This window comes from Anastrepha ludens, chromosome 3 (assembly GCF_028408465.1).
Source record: "Anastrepha ludens isolate Willacy chromosome 3, idAnaLude1.1, whole genome shotgun sequence".
NCBI lineage: Eukaryota > Metazoa > Arthropoda > Insecta > Diptera > Tephritidae > Anastrepha > Anastrepha ludens.
The window spans coordinates 89,889,500-89,911,091 of NC_071499.1; the positions used below are offsets into that span (position 1 = coordinate 89,889,500).

The 21,592-nt window shown below is 35.6% G+C and overlaps 2 protein-coding genes across 2 annotated transcripts; both read left to right on the forward strand.

The window, feature by feature from the left end:
- The first annotated feature begins 3,011 nt into the window (after window positions 1-3,011).
- On the forward strand, window positions 3,012-3,620 carry LOC128858428 (uncharacterized). The gene has a single exon (XM_054094693.1). The coding sequence runs from the start codon at window positions 3,112-3,114 to the stop codon at window positions 3,559-3,561; it is 450 nt and encodes a 149-aa protein (XP_053950668.1). The 5' UTR covers window positions 3,012-3,111; the 3' UTR covers window positions 3,562-3,620.
- Window positions 3,621-4,065: 445 nt separating this feature from the next.
- Window positions 4,066-8,481, forward strand: LOC128858429 (ubiquitin-conjugating enzyme E2 S). Its single transcript, XM_054094694.1, has 4 exons — window positions 4,066-4,899; window positions 4,989-5,136; window positions 5,418-5,737; window positions 7,114-8,481. Exons 1-4 carry the CDS (start codon window positions 4,891-4,893, stop codon window positions 7,252-7,254), a joined length of 618 nt encoding a protein of 205 aa, XP_053950669.1. The 5' UTR covers window positions 4,066-4,890; the 3' UTR covers window positions 7,255-8,481.
- The last annotated feature ends 13,111 nt before the right edge of the window (window positions 8,482-21,592 follow it).

Here is a 21,592-nt window from a genome sequence, read left to right on the forward strand (position 1 = left end):
AAAAACTCTATCTAGAAACTTTTTTTTTCGACTTTTGGCCAGCTTTTTGGGAATCGGCCGCACTGTGTGACGATGAAATGGTCTTAATAAAATCGAAGAGGAACGATGGTGCAATGACGGAATTGGAGAACGAGGCAGATATTTATACTAAAAGCGATACGAAGTGATTATTATAGATAACATCTACTTAAGTAGTTTTAAATGTCCCTAAGTTTGATTTTAATATTTTGAAAATAAAATACATTTCATTTGAATTCGAAATTTTTATTTGTATGGAGTCTAACGGAAGTAATCTTAACTTTGACTTTGAACTAATCTTTGACTTTGAAAGTCAAAATAAAATCCATGATGTGTTATCATCTTAAACAATCTCGAAGTGTCTCTTTTAAGCGTAAAAGTGGTATTTCTCCATAGAGTTTCCACTATAACTAAGTCATTTTATTTATCTCTTCAGCACAGATTTGAGCAAAAAAATGTATTCGAATAAAATGCAAACAAAATTTAAATTGTTATACACTAGAAACAATATTGCATCTTACCTAAAGTAAAATAAAGAAAGGATTAAGAACGCAACTATGTAGTTTCACTTTAGTTTTGAGATATCTTTCAGTTTTAGGACTGATAACAAATACTTTAGTTAAATTAGCAATGCATTTTTTACATTTCCTTAATATTTCTATTAAAACATCAAAGGTATTTACGAAGGTATTTCTACTAGCTTTGTACTATCATTTTCATCATGGAATTCACTGGGAAACGTTGCCCCGTAATTCACACCCTTTGTGTTCTCTCAACCATATACCTGATCTATGGGTAAGTTAATGGTTTTTCTTACATTTACGAAGAACTAAATAACTTTAAGATATTTTATAATTTTGCATGAAAAAATATAACAAATGTTTAAACAGTGAATAGTACTTTGCATAGCTGTACTACATATTTTAAATCTATGACTTCTATTTAAAAAACGCATGTTTGAATTACTAAAGGTTTGCTCAGTTGTGGAAAAAATTAACCGGTTTTGGTAAAACTGGTAGCGAAAAGTTTTTTTTATTTAAATGAAAATATACTGTGGACGTTTAAAAAATAAATTTTAATTTATATTAGAATGTAAGTAACATATTTTATGAACAAAGTGAATAAACATATTTATGTGTAAAAATAAATATGTATATGATAATAATAGAAGTTATTAGCAGAAAAAGCCAAGTGTGATTTCGAAACCAAAATTGGTTTTATATATTTAATTAAAGAATTATATTTTTTTAATTAATTTTTATATTGAAAATAGATCGCTAAGTTGCGAAGTTTCGCCAATACAAAGCTGTTATGCTACCTAAAAGTATGTTCACATATCCCGTAATTAGCAATAAATCCACAAATTAATTTTACACGTTCACATATGGCATATTACCTGCAAAATTGACAATCAGCTGTCAATTCTGCTTTGAAAGGTTTTTCTGCATAGAAACTGCTTTGGTGGAATATTTTGGAGTTTTTGATTTGTTTAATTATTGTTAACGATATGAAAAAAATACAAGGAGAAACAATAGCTAATTTGATTGCGCAATTGGCTGCTACTAATAAACAGCTGGAGGAAATCCGTAAACGACGTTTAATTTTTTAATTTTATATTATTGTACATTTTATAGTAATTAATAAAAAGACAAATCATTAATGCTCACATGCTTTTTCAGTAACATGAATGCATAATTAATAATATTTGACAAACATTTTATTAGAATTATGTCGACAAACCTGTTTTCTTTGCGGCGTCCATTTTATTTAGTTTTTACTTTGGCGCTTCTCTTTACATTCGTAAAAATAATTATCGATAACACAGGGTTGTATGTAAAAAAGTATGGTAATAATATAGGATTATTTTATAATTTCAGATTTCGGGAGAGAAATTTTGAAGTGGTAATCTCGGATGACGTTGCGCAACACCAACAGCGCCGTCAGAATTGGGAAGGACCTCTCCGAGCCATTTGAAACCAAACGAGGTGTCAGACAGGGTGACTCGCTGATGTGTGACTTCTTTCACTTGATGTTGGAAAGGATCGTACGCGACGCAGAACTTAATCGCTCAGGCACAATTTTTTATAAGAGCGTACAATTGCTGGCTTATGCCGATGATGTTGACATCTTGATTCTGCGAAAGATTTTTGGATCTTTGCACGTTGCCAAAGGCGAATAACGCAGGCGACAGAACGGTGAGCTGTAAGAGCTTTACGACGACAAAGATATAGCGCAGCGAATAAAGATCCAGCGGCTACGTTGGCTGGGTCATGTCGTCCGAATGGATCCAAATGCTCCGGCTCTGAAATTATTTGATGCGTTGTAGCAGAGGAAGAGGAAGGCCCCCTCTGCGTTAGAAAGATCAAGTGGAGCAGGATTTGGCTTCACTTCTTGTGTCCAACTGGCGCCGGTTAGCACGAGAAAGAAACGACCGGCGCGCTTTGTTAAACTCGGCCAAAATCGCATAAGCGATTATCGCGCCATTTAAGAATAAGAAGAATCTCGGATTGGGAGTAAAGCACGAAAAAGTAGACAATCTGCTTATATGTGAACGTAATATAAGTGCTAAGTTGCTAAATACACTCTTCTTGCAACATGGTGGCAAGCAACATAAATAGCTTTCTAAGTGGAAATCAAACCGTGTCTCTATCTAAATTGCATAATATAATATATTATTTGAAATTTCCATTAAAATTCAAAGATGAGAGTTGTAAAATTATGCTAGATTATCTCCATTTCCAAGCTTATTTCCTCGGCCAAACACCCAAAAAGGGTGTACGCCCCCTTCTCTGATTTTTGCAAATGCAGCCAATTGTGCCAACATATATATTGTTGTATGTGTTTGCCTTCAATGATATCATTATTTATCCAAACTAAATATGAACTAATTAACTTGGTAGCTAATTTAACAAATTTTAGGTATACATATGTACCAAATGAGTACTAGATATTTATTAACATATAATTGCAGATAACGCACTAAAATATAGCTATGATATATGTATATAATATAAATATGATCGAACTTCTTTTTCGTTCTACGTCACATATTTCATTTAAAATTCTTTACATTTGTTTTGAAAAACACTAAAAATGTATAAATGCCGACCGACTGGAGAATGGATGAGCTATGATGTCAATATGCCTACACCAAAATCAGTTACACATGAAAGTCTTGAGGCTGGCCGGAAAATGACATCAAACGTTAGGATAATTGCTCGCAAGCAACTAAATTTTCAGTCCTATCCGATGAATGACTTCCGCTTTGATTTGTTGTACTTTGATAAACCTAAGGGAACTCAAAATATTTCGACTTACAAACGCGATTACGTCGAACCATATCCCGCAAAATGTGGACCTAAAAAAATGCATGCCGTAGATTCGCCAGATCCACTTTTTAATCGAAGGACTGTTAACGACTTCGAAATGGTCCCGTGGGTGGATACCAAGTTTATGGACGATAAACTGTTTAATATTTCAGAGCAACGAAAAAGAATAAATTTCTTCAGGCAATTGCGAAATCGCAGTTTTCAGTTTGAGTAAATTGGATAAAAAGGGTTGAAGGAAGTGCATTATTATTCTGGTTTATACGAACGGAGTTTTTGATTGAATGAATAAAGTATATAATTCATTACTTGCCTGTTTCATTAGAGGTTGGCAGTGTGCTAAATTATTTTTTAAGTATTTTCACAGTTATTAGCAATGCAACACATGTTTACCGTTCATACACATCCAAATAATGCAACGTGATTTGTCTTGATTAGGTTGAATGTAAGTCAACATTTCTTACAGCGTTTCCTTTATTTGCTGATTATGTTTTTCATTTACCCTTTTTGTCTTTGTTTTTAATTCCAACCAATTTTTCATAGCATATTTTTAAATAAAGCGCGAAAGTGCCAAATAATGTGCAAAGCAACCCCATATTACTGCTTCCGAGGAGGCAGCGCCACCTACTGGCACAATAAGACGACAAGTATAAACGGTGTGTTTAGTAAGCACATATGGTTGCACTGTTGGGTACTAAAATATCTACCTAGCTTTTTTCTGCAAAAATCATATCCCAACGTTTGATTAACACGTGGTGTGGGTTTAAATATCAATCATAAAAAGTAATACTATTATAAAACCTAAATAAGGTGAAAAGTGCAGCAAAGATGTTTCCTTTGAAGCTGTTGACAAATTCCAATTGTAGACACCCAAAAAGCAGTACCGATTGAGAAAAACTTCATCGCAACACTGTTTTTGTCGAGTGGGAAAAGTTTGTTTCGCCGATTGACATTTTTCTTTTTGGGAGTTTTGTTCGAAACTATAAAATTCTAGTTATTCGAGTGAAGTTTTTGAAGCAACTATAATATATGCTGAAAATAAAAATATATAAACCAACAAAAAAGTAGTGAGTTAAAAAAAGTCACTTTTACCCACGGAAAATTTGATGCAGAAAATATTGAATGAAAGATTAATAACAAAGCGACGCCACCGCAAAGGCAACGCAGTAGTGGGAAATTGAAGGAAAACAAAAAAACATACGAATACATTTTCCAATTGCCCATTTCCAAAAACGGACGGACAGACGAACGGACGAAAAGTGACGCTTTTGCACGGCGCAGGTTCGATTTGTATTTAAAACGATTGTGTGGTTGTGGGTGCAGGAAGCAAGTGTGGCCAAGGTGAAGGGAATCCGAAAAAATACGCACATATAACATAGGAAAATTGAACTGCCAGTTGTGTTGCACAAGACGAATCAACAAATAAAACACAGGAGCAAAACAAAGCAAGTGGAAAGTAAGAGCATCGACTGCAGCATCAGCCACTAACGTCATAGCATTAGCAACCAACAAACAACGCAGCTAGCAAAAATCGAAAGTCATAACCATGAGCTCGGTATGTGTTTTGCATCCCACTCACTGTTCAGCTACAAGTAACAGTTGTATACATTTTGTTTTTCTTTAACTTTTCATGTGCTTGTGCAGATATCAAATGTGGAAAATCTGTCGCCACAGACAATACGTCAAGTAATGAAGGAAATGCAGCAAATAAGTGAAACTCCGTTGGAAGGAATAAAAATACAAATAAATGACGCTGATGTAACTGACATTCAGGCGCTTATCGAGGGTCCAGGTAAGTCATATGTAAAAGATTAAACGTATGCAAATACGCATTTCGTGTTGACCCCCATCCACTGCAACAAGAAAGCTATAAGAAAACGTGACCAATTGAAAAATCAATGCTAGATGCCCTTGGAACGTACGTCTTGCGGCCTTTCCAAAATGGTTGTTTAGCATTGCGTGTTCGATAATAATATCACCGAATATTTTCTGTAAAGTTCATTGCCAAAAGCTTTATTTAGGTATCAAATTGGTGTGCACATTTATAAAATGTTTATTCTTGTTTACTTTCAGCTGGTACCCCTTATGCTGGCGGAGTTTTTCGTGTCAAGCTAACACTCGGAAAAGATTTTCCACAATCACCGCCCAAAGCCTTTTTCCTTACAAAAATCTTCCATCCGAATGTGGCGGCCAATGGTGAGATTTGCGTGAACACGTTAAAAAAGGATTGGAAACCTGATTTAGGTATTAAACATATATTGCTCACCATAAAATGCCTTCTTATTGTACCAAATGCGGAATCTGCGCTAAACGAAGAAGCTGGTAAACTGCTACTTGAACGTTACGATGATTACTCTCAGCGCGCTAAGATGATGACGGAGATTCATGCGCAGGTTAGTATATATACTAACATCAGAGTGGTAAAAATATTATCCTATATTTGCAAGTTAATCTCTGAAAATCAACATGAGATACCAACGCCAACTTTTGTGGACCAAATAACTGTGTTGTCTTTGTTTACCGAACGATGTTAAGAATTTCTGCAAAAGCAAATTTGTTGCAAAAAAACGCGTTGGGCATACCTTCTTATCTACTGCAAAAGTCCGATTCATTTTTAACAAATTATTGTCGTTCCTCACGAATCAATCTAAATTATTTTACGTCCCGTGGAATAAGTTTGTTTTGTATTCTTCCCATTTTAATACTTGATTATCTAATCGATTTGAAAATATTTGATAATCCTGGAACTGGCTGACTTCCAGAACGTATCTACCAATACATTGTGTGAATACTGTTCTACTACAGTATTTAAACCATTTGTATTGGAAGGTTGCGGGACACTGCCACCATATGGATTGTATTTTGCAGTTAAGGAAAGTACCGATACAACTTTTTTCTCGATAATAGCTGTTTTATGGATGAAATTTTGAAAATGCAAAAAAGGCACTTTTCTAGAAAATTTCATAAGTCAAGTAAAGCTAAATTTATTGTAATAAGTGGAGAATTTTGGTCATGTGCCCAATTCAATGTAGTATTTGAGCACAAACAAAATGATAGAAATTTTTTAATCCTCCAATCGCAACCAAAAAAGTATCGTTCTTTTTTAATTAGGCACTTTTAGTGATGCGCTGCTTATTCTAGTAATGCGTTGCAATAGTTTTTCGATTGTTGAACATGATAACAAACCCTGATCGGCACTATGGTGTGGATCGGCTCAAAATAATGTCAACTGTTATGAAGCATATGAAGCTTTGTATGCGAAGCCTCTAGCGATTTGGAATCGACCCCGATACACTCAACTTATGTTCGTCAGGTGAAGGTACCCTGCACGACACCAACCGTCTATTTACATCCTTTTTAAGCCCAATCACTTAACACCCCTCTTCAGATCCATCCCGTCGAAATAGTATGACTTTCACTTTTAGCTGAAATTGACAATGACGACCGGGGACTTAACTGTGGTCGGCACGACTTGAGAAACTGCTACAATAACAACAACGATCTGGAAATCAGCCGATATCGACAAAAGGTGAAACGGGCAACGGCTCCAAACTTGCCTTAAATATACGGCTTTTGCGGGGCATCTAATACATTTTCAGCAATACAGATATAGCTTACTTTAATCATTTAAACGATAAGATGCAACGTCTTAGGGGGACTAAGAAATCAGCATTAAATCTCTGCAACTCAAATTGCTAACATTTTAAACACCTCATTTAATTGAAATTATTGAATTGGTTATTAATACTGATTTACATATTTCTTTCAGCCTGCTAAGGGTGCGGCTAGTGGTGATTCGAAAGACGACGATGGACCCTCATCTAAAAGGCATGCAGTCGACAAAAAACTGCAAGACAAGAAAAAAGAGAAACTCATCAAAGAAAAGAAGCGCATGTTAAAGCGGTTATGAGGCGGTGGGTTTAAATGGAATGAGCCTTTTCTGAAGGCTGTAACACTTCAAGTCACCTTCGCGTTCAATTCTTAAAGAAATATAAAAGCAAACCAAGCCAAAACTTCAAGAAAACATTCAGTGGCAAGTGCAAGTGTAGCAGCAAATATAATTATTACTACAGTAAAAACAAACATGTATTAAAATAATAACAATTGCTAGAAAGAAAGAGTATTAAAGCAAGCAGTGTATATTTGAGTACCAACAAAAGCACTATGAATAAATACTACCAATAATAACAACAAGAAAATCCCTCCACACATAATATAATAAATAACCTCTGAAAAACTATAATATCTAATGAAAACCGCATAAAAGCTAGTAAAAATGCTACAAATTTCATCTTCAGCTTTAATGGCAATTTCAATGATTTCATTTGTTAACAAATTGATTGGATTGCCAATATGAATTTGCCTATGGAATTTGCGCTTTATTACATGAATTAACCTGGACTCGATACCGTAGACATCACAGAGAATTTTCCTTATTTAAGTCATTGTCGAAATGTGTATATGAGCAATCTTTCTGAGTTTTCCCTCACTAAATTAGTCAAGATAGTGTAATTGTTATGATGAAAAGAAACATAAATATGTAATACTAAGATTTACTTTAGCATTAATTTACCTTTACTTAATGTATTGTTCTTAATTGCATACCTATAAACTCAAAAAAGAAACAAAACCAAAATTAACTTTATACTTTAGCGCACTATGGTATATGCACAATTCTATGCATACATACGACTACATATACGAGTATATTACACCTCAATTCAATCGTAATATGATTTCAATTGAATTACATAAGACCGAAACCCTCATAACTGTGCATGCGTACATAAGTGTGTGCATGTGGGTATAAAAAAAGAAATAAAATATTAAACAAAATATGCATACACTTATGTGCCTGCGTATGTTTTTTGCAGCACATTAGCGTACTTCATTATTATATAGAATTTTTTTTATACATATAACTCGTACTCACCACAAATCGCCGTCAAAAACACCCACATATTTACGGAAAGCATTCGTTGTTTATAATCATACACACATACATACTATTTACTACTTACAACACATTTGAAGAAATACATACAAAAGCAAAGAATCACCGACCGAACACCTTCCCGTGTACCATTTTTAGCGTGTAGTAGTCTGAAATAAAAAAGCAATTGTAAAAAATGAAAAATGACAGTTATAATGTTCTTATAATTTCGATTTTGATAGACGTTAAGAGAGGTAGAATTTGTTACACTTTACAATTTATGGGCGATGTAGGAAGTGGTCGCAATATGTGTTCTGCTTTAATGTTTCTTGTGTAGTATGTGGGCGTATCGAAAAATGTTATAGTTACAAGGTATTCCTAACAAATGTTTATAATTTATTATTATGATTAGTATTTCATTAAAATAATATTTTTTAACGTTGGGTTTTTCTTACATATGTGTAGGTTAGCAGAATTTCTGTTTTTCGGACGTAATTCTACTAATTGCTTTTTAAATTGGTTTTATTTTGTTAAATTTTTAGTTTTTCTCTCATTTTTTAGTGTACTAGAGTGTTATAACTGGAGTATGGAACGCTACACATTTGATATATGCACCTATGCACAAGTACATACATATAAAGGGTCCGCCATGTAACTTAACGGAATTAAAAATGCTACAAAAAAGAAACTACTCAATATTTTTCCAAACTGTTTTTTTTTTTTTTTATTTTGAAGTACAATCCTTCCGGTTAATGATGGAACACAACTTCATGACTTATGATCGGTCCAATTTTTCAACACATTTTCGATTGTATGCGGCTGTATTTCAGCTATGACATCGCGTATGTTGGTCTTCAGTGCATCAATTGTTGCTGGTTTGTTGGCACTGGTCTTTGTCGGCACCCCAAAGATAATAATCCAACGGCGTCAAATCGCAGTTTCTCTTACTTTTTTCGCAAAGTAACGCACATACGCTTCATTCGGTGCTTTTCTTCTTCCCATTGCCGTACGTAATTTTCGTACACATTATGCAACATTACCATGATTTTCAAAGTAATGTCGCAATATGTCCCAGCGTTCTTTGAGCGTATACACAACCATTTTCGTTCAGCGGAAGAATAAAACTAATTTTCTGTCAAATCAGATGACAGCTAAGGTTACCATTCTTCAAATAATACCTAGTTCAAATCCGTAACAATAGATGGCGGGCCCTGTATATTGGGCTTTTGTTTTAGCTGCGTGAGAACTATCGATATCGGTAACTTTGGTTTGACAGCGGAGAATGGGAAACTGTGTTGACATTTCCGTTCAGTAAGATTTGACAAGTCATCATAATTCTTTCAGCGGCAGAACAGCGCTTCCAAATTGCGGAAATTTGAAAAAAAATACAATAAAATAAAATACATCTGTTGGCGAAGTTCATAGAACACTGGCGGCATCATTGGCCGATTTATTGCAATATTGCCACAATTATTGGAAGAAAAATTGGACTGTAACTCGTAGCCGCGCCGGACATACGCCGGATATCAGATTAAAAAAATAAATGTCATGAAATCATCTATCAATAAAAAACAAAATTCTTTCCAACAATATTTCTGTTTTGTATTATCATTTTAATTTCTCAGGCTCTTAAAAAGATGCCCTCAAAATGTGTGACGACGAATCGATTTCGCTTCAGTTTCAGTTTATCCCACTGGATAACGACTATAAAAAAGGAGATGCCTAATGAAACTTAGAGTTGGAATACAACTATATTTAAGATTGGTATTAAAAATGCGCGAACTCGTGTGAATAATCACACCTGTCAAAATAAATATAGCGCTTGCCTTCCTCCCGCCCATCCAGTACAAGGAGCCCAGTCCAGGGCGCTGAGTCTAGAGAGGCAGGAGTTTATTTTGTGTCGGGATGTAATACTACTCAGCTACGGAAAATAGGTATCTGCTGCATAAAAACACCAATAAAAATCGAGTTCGATGTATTAAAAATGCTAAAACGATAGTTGAAATCTTGGTATAAGGATCTAAGTGGTTTACTAAGGTTGTTGTCGTTATTGTTGCTAATGTCGTTGTAATATAATAAGCATTTCTTCTTGATTGGCGCAATAACTACCAATGCGATCTTGGCTGAAATTAACAAAACGGCCCAGTCTTCTTTCTCGCGTTATCCAGCACCAGTTGGACACATCAGCCCTTCTTTACCTGATGTTTCTTTCCTATTTCTCTGCTCACACAAGCAGGTACCCCATCGAACACTTTCTAAGTTGGAACACTTGTATCCATGCGGATGACGTTCCACCGCCTGCGATATTCACCGTCGCCAACATGCAAACGTCCAAAAATCTTCCTTAGAATCGCCGACTGTTTGTTTGATGACGTTTTGTCCTCGTTTACCATCAGCTTCTCGCGGTTGTTAAAGTCCTCTGTAAGTCTGTCAGTGTTAAAACTTTCTGTAAGCTGCCGAGCTTTCCGGTTTTTCCTATCGGTCAACATCTCAAGTTCTTCGCACTCATGTAATTCACTCTCTCGTTTCTTCTTTTGGATATACATACGTCTCTCTTCCATTTTCAACTCCCGATAGCGATTCCACATGGCTATCGTTGCGCCCGATTGTAGCGTGGCCCTATTGGCCCCTTTTCTTTCTGTGGCACCGTGCCAATTCTCATCGTACCAATTGTTTTTCCTATGAGAACAGAAGTGGGAGTCAGGTGGCGAATCTTCTGGATGTCCGTTGCTATTGCAACTTTTCGATGCCGAATTTTCCCTGTGTAGTTAGACGTGCGTGTTTTGTTGCATAGAGTCGTGTACGGAGCTTGGTTGCAACAAGATATTGATCCGAGTCGATGTTGAGTACTCGGATCATACGCGCATCTAATACACTGGAAGCACGTATTCTGTCTTTCGAAACATGATTGATTTGATGGGTCCTTTCGTGCTGGAGTCTGGTGCTGGAAACTACCATGTCTCAGGCCTAACGAATTCAATTAGCCTCAAACAATTAACGGATGCTTCGCCATGTGGGCTGAATTTTCCGTCTATCGCCAATCATGATTTTTATTTAATGGTAGGGACAGCGCTCGTAGGTACGTTCCAGCCGCTGATAGGAGGAGTCTTTGGTCGCATCGTCCTTCCCTTTCATAGGCGCGTGTTTTACGTGAATAAAAAAGAATTCTTAAGTGTTTTAACCCTGCAGTAGTCGCGCGGTCTACATATGTAATCCACCATTGTTAAATTTTAAATTTCTTGAAAATCTTGCATCGATTTCATCGGAGATTTTTGCTACTTGTAACTAATAAATAGAGAGTCACTCTCAGTGTTCCGCTGTTAATTGTCGAATGCAGTTTTATCGCTAGAGGTTCGTGAAATTCATGGTCTACGTATGTATGCCGCGCGACCGATTACGTAAGTATTTTAAATTAGGTTTTATGCTAATAGCTAGTTACACTTTGTAAAGAAAAGTGGACTTTTGGCATACTTTTTCATTTTACAATTTTGTGGAACTTTTCTGATAATATTTGCATATGTATGCTACTCTGCTGAAATGACTTTGGACGAACAACTCTTGTCCTTCAGAGGGCGTTGTTCTTTTCGGCAGTATATTCCAAATAAACCTGCTAAGTATGGACTGAAAGTTTTTGCACTTGTAGATGTTCATTACCCCTACACCTATAACTTAGAAATTTACGCCGGCCAACAACCCGCAGGTCCATTTCGGTTAAGCAACGAGAGATTTGATATCGTGATGAGAATGGTGCAACCTATTTCGAATAGACATATCAATATTACTATGGACAATTGGTTTTCTTCTCTGAAAATAGCAAAGCAATGATTTGATAATGGAATTACAATGGTTGCTACCGTTCGAAAAGATAAAAGCGAAGTTCACCGGGAATTCATAGCTAGAGGCAATCCAATATGCTCCTCAAAATTTGGATTCCACTCTCCATATACTCTGGTTTCTTATGTACTAAAAGCCAAGAAAGTGGTAATAGCCATGTCTACAATGCTCAACGATACAGCGATTGATTCTGACAACGGAGATCAACGAAAGCCGGAAATAATACAATAACATACTATAATCGCACTAAAAATGGCGTTGATCTGGTTGACAATGTGTGTTCTCTTTATGACGTATCTAGGAATTCGAGAAGGTGGCCGCTGACTAAGTTCTATAATCTTGTAAACCTCAGTGCTCTCAACGCATTATGCATTTACACTGCAAACAGTAACTATGAATCTGTCAAAAGGCGTGATTTTCTCATAGACTTGGATGAAACCACTGGCTCACCAAAGATTAACACTTACCACGCTACCTAGAACACTAAAAATGTAAAATAAAAGACTTCCTGGATCTTCCACAAGTTGTAACTCATCAAGGTCCAACGCACAATAACTACGTCGGTCGTTGCTACGATTGTGGAAGGGACCGTAATAAAAGCACCCGTAAAGTGTGTAACGCTTGCAATAAACGCATTTGTCCTGATCATTCCAAGACTGTATGTTTGTCATGTTTCGAAAACAATTAAAATATCTCAATTATCTTCTGGTTATTTTATATATATTTTATACTTTTGTGAAGTATCTTAATTTTTTGTTAAAAAATGATGTTTTGGTTTTTATTTATTTTATGCAAGAACTGAAAGTTTATTTATGTTATTTTTGATTAATATTAATAAATTAAACAATAAGAAGAATATTTAAAACAAAAGCAATGGAAGAATTAAATATTTATCTTTTGTATTTTTAATTTTAAAATGGATTACATATGTAGACCGCGCGACCAATTACGTCAGTTTCAGGGGCGCGACTACTGTAGGGTTAAAACTCGAGTAGGAACATTAAGGCTAACTTCCGCCTGAAAAAATATATTATTAAAAAAAACTCCATGAATACAAAAAAAGTAAAAAATGTGACATTTCTAAAACGGTCGACGACAGATATTTTTATGTAAGTAGTCTCGGTTCGCCTGAACTTTTATCCTTCCATATACGTATTCATAAATTTAAATTATTCCTCTTGCTTTATAACAAAAAAATTAACAAAACAACAAAAACGCGGTATGACAAAAGTCTAAAGATATCCAACTGCTTTGGTTCACTCAAGCAAGCATTGAAAAAGTAGCTGTAAAGAACCGTTATTCGAAAATTTCAATTGATAAATTGTTGTTGCTATTACATACATACATACTTGTAATAATTGGTATGAAAATAAAAAGCGAACCGACCGCCTAAACAAGCGGTCTAGAAGAGGTGTAAGCTCCATTTTAAGGGAAATCGACCATGATCCGAGAATTAGTGCTCCGTAAGTGGTCCAACATATCGTTCATTCAAGAATTATTAAGAAATATCTTACTCATAGCAGATATTTCAGCAGGACACCACGTAAAAAGCATCTGACTTCAGAAAAAACCGTTGCCTTCGGCTTGAGTTTACTTGGCCACACATTGGCTGGATTGGAATGGATTTCTGGTGTAAAGTTTTATTTACTGACGAATCGAGGCTCAATATATGTATGTATTTGGAAGAGATGGCTGGACTAAAATATGGGAGAGAAGAAATGCGGATATGGAAATGAAAAATTTGATACCTACTGGCATGCGCGGCGGTGGTAGCTCAATGGTTTGAGGAGCTATAACTGTAACTGGCTTTGGAAAGATGCACTTTCTTGAAGGTACTATGAACCGGTATAAATATAAAAACATATTGGAGCCACATTTTAAGCCATCAGTAGAATGCTTGGACCTTGGGCAAGGTTGGGTTTTTCTACCTGCTTTCCAAAGCATACTGCATTAATTGTCACACACCCAGGCAACTAAAAACAACGCCATAGAGTCCGGATTCAAATCCGATAGATTGGGAGCTTTTTGAGAGAAAAATTCGACGAATTGTAGGAACTGATGCAAACTCGCTAAAGAAAGAGTAGATGGAGGCATAGATCAGTGTCACGATGCCTTCAAGCAGTGATTGGGGGACCTAGTAAATACTAAAAGTACTCAAAAAAACTAGTTTTAAAATGAATAAATTTGTTTTTTAAGCTAATTGAACATTGGATAGAGTTTCGTCATATCGTTTTTTTGTTGTTTCGTTAGTTTTTTTGTTAAAAAATAAGTGAAATAATTTAATTTTGGTAATTAATGAATAAAAATGAATTCCGAAAAAAACTGCATCAACAGTTTTTTACTTTGCAGTTTTCGGTTTTTGTTTTTACAATACACCTATTATCCTTTTTTTTACAATATATTATTTGTTATTTTTTTAATTTCATCCATTGGATTTAATATTGTTTTTTAACAGTTGCTCTCATATACATATACACATATTTCATTCACATATACATATAAACACATGTAAGTACATATGTACATACATATCTAATGTGAAAATTTTCGCGCTTGCATTAGTTTTCAAATATGTTAATTATCGTTGATGTAATCGTCGCGTTACAGGCGGTCAACACTATTTCAATATTGGCTATGTAATGTGCATATGTACATACATACGTATCCACTTATATACTACGTCTACATACGCATATATATTCATACATACATACAGAAGTATTAATTATGTAAGTTGGTTTGAAGCAAAAAAAAAAAAAAAAAATTAAAATCTTTTTTACCACACAATACCAAATGTGGGTTTCTTTAATTTTTTTTTTTAGTTTGTTTTATGTAGGCACACACATACCCAACAAGCACAATACTTGATTTGCAACACCGTCATCACATCACTCGCCGATTGTTTGGACGCACACTTGCCATATGTTGATACTGCCTCCTGCTACAGGGTGCCATGAGTGCATTTTGCAATGGTTTAGAATCAATATTTTGTATTTTTTCACATCCACAATTCCACAACATAATTGTGTGCATATTTATGAATTGACTCGTGCTAAATTCATGATGTGACCAACAGCCAGGCTGTAAAGGTGAGAAGGAAGTGCATTTATGCAATGCAAACAACCGACATTTACACGCATAAATACATTAAGATTCAAATCTTTATTGTCCGATAATAGTTGAATGGTATTATGAAACAAAAAAAAAATGATGTGAAGGATAAACGATGCATATACACACATTTACTATCTATGACATATCATTTTTTTTTGATTTTTGGCCAGAAGTTTTTTTTTTTGAAAAAGGTCAGAAATGTCAGAAACATATCAATGGTGTCGTCACACTATACTATAACAATCCTCCCCCCCTTGACTAAATTCTACCCTGGGACCATAAAAGTATAACATCTGGGTAGAGCCACGTTTATGTCCGAAGGCACAACAGGTATCTGCGTGCGTAGCCGATAGCCCCAATTACTCTCACAGTGTTCATAAGTGGTTAAAGAGACATCGGAAAAGTTGCAATAGTGTTATATTAACCCTACTCCTGTCTTGTCTTCTGTGCGATATTATATGGAGTGCTTCACTCAAAAGTCTGTGATTGTCATAAAGCGTCTGCCTTCACTGCTGCTGTTGCTGTTGCTGTTGCTGTAACTGTTGCTGCATCGCCTTGCGTTGCCAATCCATTTTACGGAGTCGCGTCACGTTTTTAGCTGTAAACGTTCACACAGGTTGCCTCCCTCTTATTGCTGGTTGCGCACATATTTCGTATGAGGGTGCTGGGGCATGGTTGACGAACCAGGGCTTGTACGAGAATAGCTCGTTCTTCTCCGAAGCGGTCGCAATGAAAAATCTCGTATTCTGTGCTTTTGTCAGTATTCGGTGCAGTATTTATGGTGCAGCTTTTCCCAACAGCCATGCCCTCTGAGCAGCTACGAAAAGTGATAGTCCGTGTCTCCATGTTGCCAAAAGCTATACATATATATATATAGCATGGGAATAAGTTTTCGCCCTCGCAAAAAAGGGATCGCTGCTACTTTTGTGTTCGCTCTAGTAATATACTGGTGATTTGAAGGTGTATAGGTGAGGTCTCGATCGCAGTAGTTGACATTCGTTTGAAGCGTAGAGATCCTTTTTTATCTGACGTCAAAAATGTCTACGTTCGTCCCGAAAAAGCAGCATTTACGGGAAGTCATGCTTCATTATTACCTTTTAAAGAAAAGTGCAGCTGAAACGTGTCGTATATTGATCAATATTTACGGTAATCGCGCTCCATCAAATACAACTTGTAAAGAGTGGTTTTGACGCTTCCAAAGTGGTGATTTCGACGTGAGTAATAAAGATCGCGAAGGGGCACTACAACGTTATTGAATGAAGACGCATGTCGAACCTTTGATGATATGTCTAAAGAGTTGGATGTTGCACGCGATGGAAATTGTCCAGAAAGCAAGTAACTGGGTGCCGCATCAATTGAAGGAGAGGGATATCGAGAGACGTTTGGTGACGTGTGAGATGCTTCTTGAACGGCAGAAAAGAAAAGTTTTTCTGCATCGCATCGTCACTGGCGATGAAAAATGGATCTATTATGATAACCCTAAGCGACGAAAATGTTGCAACCTGCCTGGTGAACCAGGTCCACCGACAGCGAAAAAAAAATCATGTTCCAAAGGTGGGCAGAAGGGTGTCATCTATTATGAACTTCTTAAACCATTTGAAACTATCACTGGCGATCATTACCGACTGCAGCTAATGCATTTAAATGGAACTCTCAGTACACAGGTCAAATTGATTTTGCTGCATGACAACCCGCAGGCCACATGTTATTAAATCGGTCCAGAAATATTTAGAAGGACTAAATTTGGAAATCTTGCCCCACCCGCCGTTTTCTCCAGACATTACACCTTCGGACTACCATCTGTTCCGATCAGTGCAGTCAGTCCTTATTGGAGAGCAGTTCATTTCTTACGAGAGTATCGCAAATTGGCTCAATGAATGGAACAAGTCAAAAGAACTCGAATTTTCCGTATTCTGCCTGGAAGATGGAGTAAAGTTATAGCTTCCAATGCCACATTATTATTAGAAGGCCATTACGCACTGCGACCAGAGTTGATCTATTGTGCAATGCCACATACTTCACATAGTATCATGTACGATTTAACAGTTTAAATAATGCGTAACTTTGGGTAAGAAGGACGAAAACTTATTCCCATACCCAATATATGTATATAAGAATCTATGTATGTTAAGTGTGCATTCAAAACCATTGAATTTTATTTAGTTATTCTAGAAAATTGTATTAGCAACAGCATTCTTTCTAATTTAGCCTAGTTTGATTTTATTTTTAATTAATTAATTCATTTTTTTTTTTTTGAGAAATTAGATTTAAAAATGTAAATTTTGTTTTAATTTTCAGCGATATTAGCAAATATGTATTAGTAAACAAGATATTTTCGAGTTCCCCAAAAGCATATCTTAATTCTAGGGGAGAGTACAAATTTACTGCAAGCAACAAGTCAATATCGAAAATGAATGAACGAAAGAAAGCAAAATATAGGAAAGATTCTAATTCAGGTTCTTTCAAGATCAACTCACCGCTCCAATCAAGCAGCCAGCCAACGCGAGCACATAGATACATACATACAACATATGAGTAATTACTCAGCACTGCGTCACGCTCACACAAAATAGTCAAAATCTTTACAACTTGCTTTTGTAATAATTTTCGCTCCTTGATTTGCCATATTTGAAAAACTCGCTACCAAAGTGAAGATCAAAAACACACGCACACACAAGCAGTGGCGTGGCCGGAAATTCCGCAAGCGTGGGGGCTTAAAGGTAAATGATGGCGAAAGATTTGAGTTCTTGTAAATTATGATTGTTTTTAGAAACTCACTTTAACATTTTTTGTTCGTTTTAACTGTTACTACTAATTTTTGTTTAAAATATATTTTATGTTCAAAACTTATTTTCCATACTAAACTGATTCTAATGAGTTCCAATTGGTTTTTGTGTGCTGAAATTTCTTAACCAGCGCAACGGGTCGGGAATTACTCGTTCTTATCTTTATATATTATTTGCTTTGTGCTGCTAGTCGTGGGGCATTCCCTGGAAAAAATGTATTAGTGAATTGTGTGAAATGTATTGCACAAGATGGCTACTTCACAGTCAACCACATCTATCAGACAGTGTTTAGGTATAATTCACCTCCGACTGAACTTCAATAAAATTCACTGTGAGTTCGACGTTTGACTGAACACCTGTGCTTCACTTTCACTTTCCACTTCTTTTTTCAAAATGAGTTCCGAGGGAAATTGTATGTTCCTAGGAACGAATTCACAAGAAAACTGTCGGTTAGTGTTCACTTCAGTTAAAATTTGAGAATTCGAGGCTGTACACTAAACTGCGGTTTTAATGGAAGAAATAATGTGAGCAAATTTAAAGTTATATGAGATATTTTAATATTAATATTAATAACAATAAAATAGCAAGAAATTTAACATAAAACTAACTCTTATGTACGGGGGAAAAAGTCTTCTACTCTTAAATTTATGGATTATATGGATATTGGCATGGGTTCGTTAAGGGCGATAATGCGAAAGGGGACACTTTCTAGAAGGAGTTTATAATGTTTAACGACCCATTAAAATTCACTGCAAATACTTATTGTTTTCTAGAAATTAAATTGAGTGGTAAAATAAGCTGGGTGAGTTAAGGGTTTGCCTTCATAAATTCTTTGGCTTAAGCAAAATAAGTTGCAGTTCTGGACCATTCTAACAAAAATCGAATAGAAAATTTTACCACCCAAAAAATAATCGATTCTAAACTATTCTAATTGGTGTATTTTTGTTTTTTTTTGTTTTGTGGTGAAGGAATTTATTACAGAAATGAATCGAAGTTTATTATTAACTAGCTTTAACCCGCGGCCCCGCCCGCGTAGGAGTAGTTTTGAGGGATTTAGGATATGTATGTAGAAGAATTACAAACAATAATTTCATAGAAAATAATTTTTCATTAATAACCGTAATATTACAATACCCGGCATCCGTTGCTATGCCTCGTTGAATAAAATCAAAACAACCAATCAGAAAAACATCAAGCAAAATTATTTTTATTAATTTTCTGTTTTTGAACTTTGCATTTGGTTCATAGTTGAACAGCTTATGCGGATTATGAAGACTAGAGTGTGCTATAAATAGTGGGAAATAGGAAAAACTAAGATTTTTTAGATTAAATTTAAGCAAATATTCGATTATTAGTGACGAATGAGAGTGGTGGCGTGGCCTGGGGGCTGTGGGAAGGGAGTTCCATCATAAAATCATGCCTATAACCTTCACTGGGTGAAAATGTGAATATATAAAATTTTTTACGTCATTTGGTGTTGTCGTTTCGTAGTGATGCGCGGACAACGTACAGACATTCACCTTTATAGTTTAGATTTAAGTTTAAGTTTAAAATTAAATTAAGTTAATTCTGTCTAATAGAAGCGTTACCGCCATAGCTTACAAGCTACTTGACCAATTTCATTCTAACAAATTGCATTGTACGGGCTTATAATATTTATTCAGTAAAATGTATAGTTATAATGGTTTTACATTTCCAGTCATACTTTGTGTTAATTTTTGCGAAAGTTGTCGAATCGGGTATTTGAGGGGGATCCTCTTTTCCTTAAAACTGCTTCAGCTTCACGCAACAATAAGTTCGGCGCTTTCACAAACAAATCACTGATCCGATGATCTTGCTTTGGAAAGTTTTTTTTTTTTTTGGACCCCGTCGGGGAAGTCGTCAACGTTTTTAATTTCAGTATGCCGTTGCACTCTTTTTTTATGAACGTATTCGGCCGCCGTAGCCGAATGGGTTGGTGCGTGACTACCATTCGCAATTCACAGAGAGAACGTTGGTTCGAATCTCGATGAAACATCAAAATTAAGAAAAACATTTTTCTAATGGCGGTCGCCCCTCGGCAGGCAATGGCAAACCTCCGAGTGTATTTCTGCCATGAAAAAGCTCCTCATAAAAATATCTGCCGTTCGGAGTCGGCTTAAAACTGTAGGTCCCTCCATTTGTGGAACAATATCAAGACGCACCCGACAAATAAAAGGAGGAGCTCGGCCAAACACCCAAAAAGGGTGTACGCGCCAATTATATATATGTATGTATATATTCGACTTCTTCAAATATTTTGCTCCAGATGCACGTGACATTTTTGGATCTTTGTATGCGCGAATACTTTTATATCGCGAAAAGCATACACCTATTTAGCAGCTTTTAAAATTTCTATAACTGAACTCTAAGTTTGAATTTCGGCGCTTCCATTAAACAGACTGCATAAACTACAAGCAGACAAAATCCCTTCGTTTTGTTAACTTATTGCTGGTTTTTTTACTCGTCAAATAATGGGCTTGTTCGAGTTGCAATCACAACCACTATGTTGTGTGATTTTTTAAAATTGACTAGTTTGGCAAAAGTAAAGCATTCTAACTGTCAAAAATTCGGCTATTGCTGCGCGCAAAGTCTTTTAAATTGGTATCGTACAAATTTTGTTTTGTTTGCACGATTGCTTCATTCTTCTCTCTTCTGCCATTTTTAATAGTAAACTACTGTCAATATATAAATTATCAGGGAAAATATCTATAGAAAATTATTATTTTTCTTTGAGTATTCATCTTCACCTATCGAAGCAAAATACGTATATAAGTGTTGAACATCAGAGAAGTATCAGTTTAGCATTACCTACAGGGCTGCAAACATTTATAAGTGCTGCGATACTGTCGCTTTTACAGCGTGCCTCGAATAAGCTTAATGTGGATAAACTAATTTTTTTTACAATGAAAAATATTTCCATTATAGTTGAAATGCACTGCAATGCACATAATGTTTGTTTGCATAGTAGTGGTCGCCCATCAGCAGGCAATGGCAAACTTTCGAGTGTATTTCTGATACGAAAAAGCTCTTTATAAAAAATCATCTGCCGTTCGAAAGCGGCATAAAATAGTAAGTCTCACCATTTGTGGAAAAGCATCAAGGCTCACAGTACAAATCGGAGAAGCAACTCGGCCAAAGTGTCAATTATATGTATTATTATATATACTTATAATATTGTATTAAAAATTGAATTAAGTGAAAAAATGTAGAGTTGCCAACTCACATGATCTATGCCTAGTGTGGAGTTGGAGCTTCGTCATGGATCATAATGTTTATAAAAAAGAAAGGACGTAAGCACAAATTATAAACATATCATACCAGGCTGTTCGATAAGTTTTGCGGTTCGATAAGAAAATCACAATTTTATGGTTTGAAATACACTTTATTATTCAGTATAGTCTCCCTGAGCATCAATACACTTGTTCCAACGAGATTCCAATTTATTAGCTGCAAAATATGCTTACACAGACCTTATCATTTGATGAAAAACGCTTTCCATGCATGCATTTTTTAGGTTTGGAAACAGATAAAAATCGCTAGGCCAAATTTAGTGAATACGA